The sequence below is a fragment of the Haliotis rubra genome, unplaced genomic scaffold, assembly GCF_003918875.1.
Source record: "Haliotis rubra isolate DU_JTF1 unplaced genomic scaffold, ASM391887v1 Scf1328, whole genome shotgun sequence".
NCBI lineage: Eukaryota > Metazoa > Mollusca > Gastropoda > Lepetellida > Haliotidae > Haliotis > Haliotis rubra.
In genome coordinates, this window is record NW_025765257.1 from 124,451 (window position 1) to 131,889 (window position 7,439).

General features: G+C 38.5%; 2 protein-coding genes and 1 long non-coding RNA gene across 15 annotated transcripts in view; 1 reads left to right on the forward strand and 2 right to left on the reverse strand.

Annotated features, from left to right (window-relative positions):
- LOC124267650 overlaps positions 1–7,439 on the reverse strand; it is a 148,995-nt gene that overhangs the window by 97,680 nt on the left and 43,876 nt on the right. The gene's annotated exons all lie outside the window — the stretch shown is intronic.
- LOC124267644 (caspase-8-like) overlaps positions 1–7,439 on the forward strand; it is a 148,230-nt gene that overhangs the window by 88,098 nt on the left and 52,693 nt on the right. For 7 of the 11 annotated variants that reach the window (XM_046702612.1, XM_046702608.1, XM_046702615.1 and 4 more), the window contains one exon: positions 1,366–1,495. The exons of 3 other annotated variants lie outside the window; for them this stretch is intronic. In XM_046702612.1, the coding sequence (XP_046558568.1) occupies positions 1,378–1,495 (118 nt within the window). In that variant the 5' untranslated portion in view covers positions 1,366–1,377. Of the gene's footprint in view, positions 1–1,365; positions 1,496–6,973; positions 7,063–7,439 lie in introns of those variants that run through there. One more of the 11 variants, XM_046702617.1, reaches the window with a different exon arrangement.
- Positions 1–7,439, reverse strand: part of LOC124267646 — a 70,383-nt gene that overhangs the window by 19,999 nt on the left and 42,945 nt on the right. The window lies entirely within an intron of this gene.

Sequence of the window (7,439 nt, forward strand, 5' to 3'; positions counted from 1 at the left end):
AGAACAAGTCGTTTTGCATATTGTCAAAAGTTATACTTGAAGCCGTAAACTGTAAAGAAAATATATTAAAATGTTTGAATTAAAAACCGAAACACATTCAGAAAAAGGGTGACTGTTGTAGACACTATATATCACAAATCGAAGAACTGCAATAAGCAGGAGTATGGAGGAATCTGAAGGAAGTACATTAGGTGGTATTTTTAGATATTTGAAAATCCCTTGTCAGAAGGTTAATTGTTCGCTGTTGTAAAAACTAACGATTGAAAATGAACAAAAAACAGCGAGAGAATGGTAAGCGACAGAAACCTTTCCTCAAAATGATCTGAACACTAAGTTAATCATGAGCTAATGCTCATTTTGGTCACAGGTGTGTTATTGAAATCCCCTCCATATGTACATCAGAAAACCTGACATGGCTGTTTCAACCTTGATCAAACAATTTCTCAGAAACCCTTGGTTAAAAGACCATGCTGGATTGTACATCAAACTGTGTGAAATATTAACATCAGTACTCTGAAGCTGTTGAAGATATTCCCCGTGCCACACAGCTCTGTGGGGAGACTTTTGCCACTCTGAATCTGCCTAGATCTAATTAAGAAGCTCATGAGGCGGTCTCACTTAACACCTAGCATTTCACAACTTCACAACACACTTGCTTTCATTTCTGAAAATATGGTTCTGAGTGTTTGAAGATAGATAATGAAGTATCTATGCTCGCCACTTTTATGAACATTTGCCCAATGGATCATGTGATGAAGATTTCAGTGATGATAAGAATTCAGTTCAAACTTTTGATCTTATTATACTTCCCATCTTGACTCACTGAAAACACTCACTATATGTTATGCATATATGTATGGTTACATCGAAGATTGATTTCTCCACTAACTTGGGGGTAACCAACTGTAAACCTTATGCAGATGAATTGTACGAGGATCATGCATCAAATTGGTGAAAAGCATGTGCAAATATCGTGCATGTGAACAGTTGCGTTTTTACGTAAAATTTTGTTAAGCATTCGCCAATTGTCACCGAAATTTTTATCATTTATTGAACTCATGGCAACAATCTTTTCTACGTTACAAACTTGTTTTACAATACATAAGTTCATGTGTAAACAGTAACAGTGTGGAATATTTTGCAAGATCTAGTTTAGAACAGTTGCCTGAAGTAAGTGGCTATATTTACACTAGTGAGTCTAAACTTTTGAGGGGAAGTATAGAATCAAAATGGTATTGATTCCGGTTCTCCTAATGATTAGTGTCAAAGTCCGTCCTTGTAAGCCAGAAGGTGAAATGTCATGATGGAAACATGCTCTAATGTCTACCAGGTGAATTTGACCTATTGCTTTTCATGTTTGTTCAGTCAGGTTACAAAATGTCCAACCAAGACATCAAGGTCACTGGAGTGGAAGGAGGCACAGTGGGACGGTCCATTTTTGCTGGTATCGTCCACGGCGGGATGGGTAATAACGTCACGACCAACCACAACCAAGGTTGTCAACTCATACAGTACTCATGATCTCTAAATTAGTTTATGTGTCAAGAGTGTTTGTATCATATTCATGTGGTCACTGAGATGTTTCTTGATAAGGTCTACACGATTAAACATACCGATAAGGTGATATATGACAAGACATGGTCTTTATTTGGAAATACATTCTTCAATAATTATGCTGCCATTTATATACTCATGCAAATAATGGTTGTCAGCCCCCTTCCCACTCTAACCCCACGCACACCTTACACCCGACCCCACACCCCCTCTCCAATTAAAAACATTGAAGGGGATGATAACCATTATTGACATGAGTATACTTTACTTATTGGATAATTATCGACAAAAGCGCAAGTGCTTTTCATAATCATGAGCAATCTTTGTTACAATAGACAGCTCATTGTAGGATCCAAATATCACAACCATGTGTTAATCATGCCTGGTTAATGATCCCGTAGAAAAGTATATATGAATACTTAAAGTACTAAGAATTATATTCCATCCCAACGCTGTATTAATACAATTTTAATTTCTTTCATTTCAGGAAGTCTAAGCATCACAAACAAGTGTAATATAGGTAATATCGCCACAGGTGACAACCACAGCGGGGCCATGTCTGCTTCAGTCGGTGGCCCGACTAGTGGCACTAGAGGTAAGACGTCTCCCGGACAGATTCCTATGGTATTGCCACCTCAGGGAATAATATATACACTACTTTGAGAGTTTACAATGTTGACCTTGTCTGTACACGTGAACAGAAGACACATATTTACACTAAGACGCGCTCGCCCCTTGACACGCATACACACGCACGCGCAAACATACCTACAAATATATATATATACACTGACATACATACACATACACACATATACATACATACGTACACACATTAATACATGCACACATTATATACATGCACACATCACATACATACACACATCACATACATGTACCCCTATTATTAAATGAGATCTGTTCATAATATGTTTAATCAGCATATACGGTCGCAATTTCAAAAAAACCGATTCACCAAAGCCTTTGAATGTATGCCTACACTACTGGGCTAACGCTGTTTTTCAGGGCATTATCATTTGCAAAAGCCTTCGGCCTGTTGACTCCCCCTATTCCGCTAACATGGATGGAAAAAGACAAAACAGCGTCATAAATTATTATATTGTAAGTTTACTTCAAACAACTCGCAACGGGCTGTTGACTCAACACTGTTAGATCATGTAACAAGATTTATGACGTCATTATGGAGCGTGACGTCACTTGCTGTGGCCTCATTGGACAACACACCTGATAATGGCCGTCGTTGAGGAATCAGCGGGCCATTGTCATTTGCAGCGGCCCGCTCATTTCTAATTACTGTTTACGCGTCGCCGATATAACTAAATTTTCGGCTATATAACCACAGGTATACCTCCCCAATCCGTTAAACAGAGTACAGTTATCCCCTTAATTAAGTTTCCCAAATTTATCAGAACTTAAATTCATTGGCATCAAACTCATAAATATAATGAGTGATCAAAGCATTTAATACATCACCTTTCGGGCAGAGAAGTTGTTTAAAAATTAAAAAAGCAATATAAAATGACAAACAAGAAATTATTTTTAGTGGTCTTACAGAAATGATAACTGTAGTTATCTCCCATTTACCCCCATTTAGTCAATAGCATGTCAGCGTACCCTGTGATAGTTTAATTACACACACACAAGTATGCACGCACGAACGCACGCACGAACACACATACATACACTCATACAGGCATGAATGCATCCATCCATCCATCCATCCATCCATCCATCCAACTGATTTTTATGCTTGACAAATTTTGAACGAATATGTGCATTTGGAAACATTTGGTCCCATTTCCAGGTCCAGACATCGAGCTGATGACAGTCGAAGACGTTCAGAATCTGATGATAAGAGAACGTTTTCCTGAATCAGTACGGAAGAAATTTGAGGAAAACGGCATTGACGGCAAATACTTCGTGAACCTTTTGGAAGACGGTGTTTTGGATGCGCTAGGTATTACGTCACCTCTTGATAAAATGAAGATGGAAACAATTCTGGAAAAAAGTTCGAAATAATAAACCAGTTGACTACTTCATTGATGGTCACATTTCGGGTTGACTCTGTTTAAACTTTTAACAGTGTGCATGGCATGGAACATGAACTCTGAAAGCAGCAGAGTATTAAGTTATATTGAATGTCATTCATCACATCAAAGTAATATTTGTTTTAATCATACAAAGTATTATTATGCATCCTATCATCATCAAATGATGTTTTGTTTTTAATAAAAAGTACTCATTTCTCATAAACGAAAGTATCACTTTTTAATCAGCCCTGTTGTCTTTTCAAGCTTGATTGGTGACAATTAGAAATATATGGATTTGTTAGTTTTTGTGTGGTGTCTTGGGGCTTGCATGGCACTTGGTGTTTCTTTGACAATAATATTGTCAGGCAACAGTAAAGTGAATATTGCTGTTTGCGCCCAGAAACAGCATTCACTCAGTTACCACTGTATGTTGGTAGTTTAGCTAAGAACTCGTCACCTATCCCTCATTTGTCATATTGTGATAACATTTGGGAAAGCTTTGTTAGTACTTTATTGTTATCTGCAATGATGGCTGACGTTCGGTGCTACGTCATGCTCAAAGACGAGAAGGTTGAGACCTCAGTGGCAGCGGTTGTGATGAGACATTGCTGTAGGCAAAGTGGGACAGTTCAGACGCGCTGTTCCTGCCCTCGCATGCACAACTTTCGCTAATAATTATTTCAATGGCCCCTTATTATGGAGCATGCATACCTCTTTATAAACTGGACGGAATGTTAGTGCTGTTCCGTCATTTGTTGGCGCTACGTCAGTTCAGCGTTAAGTGGGTGGTGGGAACAAGGACGACTGGAATCAACTAAGTATATAGGTGTAATGTAAAGTACCTAACTGCAACATCTGCCCTACGTAGGACTTAATAATTTCTACGTAGGAGATACTAAGTCCTACGTAGGAGATACTATGACCTACGTAGGAGATAATGAAACTTAAACAATTTTCACCAGGGGCCTACTACGCTTCCGTGTATCGTCTCCATGATCCGACGGTGATAATCTGGGTGCAAAAGGCAAAATAGGTGTCGAACAGATCACTGAAATTCACTGACATTCTGCTGTAGCTGCTGCACATGCCACTGGTGTTGTCCGGGGTCGAAGTAATGCTTTTTGAGCGTGCCGTGAACTTTTCACTACATGGTAAATGGGGCATCATGGTCAAAGGGCAAATGGGCAAGTTGTGACGACTACAGTGGCTGCATTTGAGTGATGCTTGTAGGCTATTGTTCATTACAATATGGCATGTGTTCGTTAAGAAGGGTAAACAGGTCTTGTCCTACCGGCATCACCCACCACTGAAGTTTACCTGTACAGATGGACGTACTTATATGATAAAGTACTGTCGGAAATCGAAAAAAACAACAAATGTTTTTAGTCTGTTAGTTTGTATCCTTAAAATTTACACAATTGCATATAGCATATGTCGAAATAACCGACATCGGCCTAACTGGGCGTTCAGTGGGATGCGTAATAGGATATCTAGAAAGTCATGTTTACTCGTAAAATCGGGCAAAACCAAGAAAAATTACGAATAGCTGCTGAAAACAATAGATCAGACTATAGATGGCAATTAGGTCTCTCAACCGGGTATGACGATGGACTAAGATGGACCGTCGACTCACCTTGCATGAAACGCGTGTCCTGTCTACAGGCACAAAGGGTCATCTCAACGATATGTCATTCTTTTTCATGCGTGTTGAATATGTCTCATCTATTGATTAACATCTTACGTGTCTTTCTTTCATAATGTTTATGTTGAGATATGTAAAAGGGTCTGATACCCATAGAAAAGCTTTAATCAGCCATCACATAAAATGTCTAAATGTGACATGAACACCCGAAGTTCGACAGGACTGGCTTTTATTTGTAAATTGCTATGACATGCCGTTTACTTCCCCAGTTTAATTCCCCTAAAGAAAATCTTATCTCAGCTGATATCTCAATCCCCCAGCTCGACCCCAACCACCGTCTGCAACACCCGTCCTGGTTTTGCATTTGAGGCGACCCTCCTACCTGTTCTCTTTTTATAGTGATAGTGAGACTCCGTGGTAGCTACATCCTCAATAGTTTCAGTATTAAAGTTATTATTTTGTACGTCAGTTATCATTTATAATTGAGCTAAGGGCATTTAACAAGTGTCCTTTGTAATACAATATCATCGCACACTAATTTTGCATAATGCCATGGTCTGTTAAAAATCCCCGCATTACTCACTTCTGCACTAATCTCTCCTCAGTAAAGTCCTTTTGTCTTCGTTTCCTATCTCCCTCCTAGAGAGACTGTAGTTAGGCCGAACGTAGTTTAACAGATATTTCATACTGTAACATATTACCTATATAAACTGAACTTATAAATGCGATAAAACATGTTTTTCTATTTCCGAGAGTACTTTAGTACGCCGCGTTATGTTTACTGCAATGTACTTCATCCTGCCGCAGACTTTGAAAGAGAAATACAAATGATTTGAAGCCTCATTTGTATACTTGCCGCATTTATAATGTATGTATTTTGTTATAAAAAGTAAATAATTATCATAATGGTAGTATGAAAGTATGAAAGACAAAACAGAGAGAGAGAGTGAGAGTGAGAGTGAGAGAGAGAGAGAGAGAGCGAGCGATATATATATATATATATGGAGAGAGAAACCCAAAAACAATAGAATATTTGAATATGACATCCACAACAATCAAAGTCCTCGCCCTCTAGCCTCACACAGACGGAAAACACATAGTGAATTCAATGACTGCTGTTGTAAGTTTGAACGAGTGCACCAGTTCTTGTTATCTAACACTTGACCTCCTCTACGCATGTCTGTCCTGCAAATCGATTCATCCAAAACACGGACGTATTACATAATTATAATCTGATAACAGAAGCCACTCATTTAAAGTTTCCTAGAATTGAGTCAGCGCAACGAATACCCAGCTTCTCAGAACTCATTAATATATGCTTCGTGTGAAATGGAAAGTCCATACTTCATGTGAACCCATGACTGCATATGAGCACCCGTGTAATGTAACACACAGAGTTACTGGTGCATCAGATCTTGTTATCAACCACGTGGCACTGATCCACACCAAACCCTAGACTCTATAATTAGTTTCCACAAACATGAGTATAAATGAATTCAGTGTTTCATGGAGTTAGATCAAAGTACTGGATACATAATACACTTCTCAGAACCAGCTACACATGTATTGATCCCATTGAATACATTGGTGTGAATGGTATCTTGTAAACAATGGAAACTTTTTCCGCGGTTGTTGTTGGAGGTAAAGTTTTCCTGTATATGGCACTTGCCTTCCCGGAGAATTGTAATTTTAGATCTACGTCCTCAAAGTAAATATATGTCCTTGTCATACATCGATAATTTCAATAGCAAAGGCTGCACTCACATTGCGAAACCTACAGTAGACCACACGTCAAGGATATTTGTCCCACTAAAAGTAATACTAGTCCGCTATATCATGAAGCATTTATTAAGAGGTTTAATGTGGATATAATGTACGAATAACTATAAAGTCGTTAAGATTGTCTCTGACACGTAGTTTTGCATGTTTGATTTCTCAATATCATACTGCAATGCAAACACCAATTATTAATTATTATTAGGTAAAACAGGAATGAATCAAAGCACTCATAACGATGTCATAGGCATTATGTATGTACTTCTATTGACAATTGTTGAACTAAATATACTTCAAGCACGAAGTTTAGTGACACGGCTCCTGGTGACATCCTATTCCTGGCATCTGAAGCCGATACTTGTCCAATATTCATCTGCTTACAGTGCAAATCGAGCTACGGATAATGAGATTCAGTA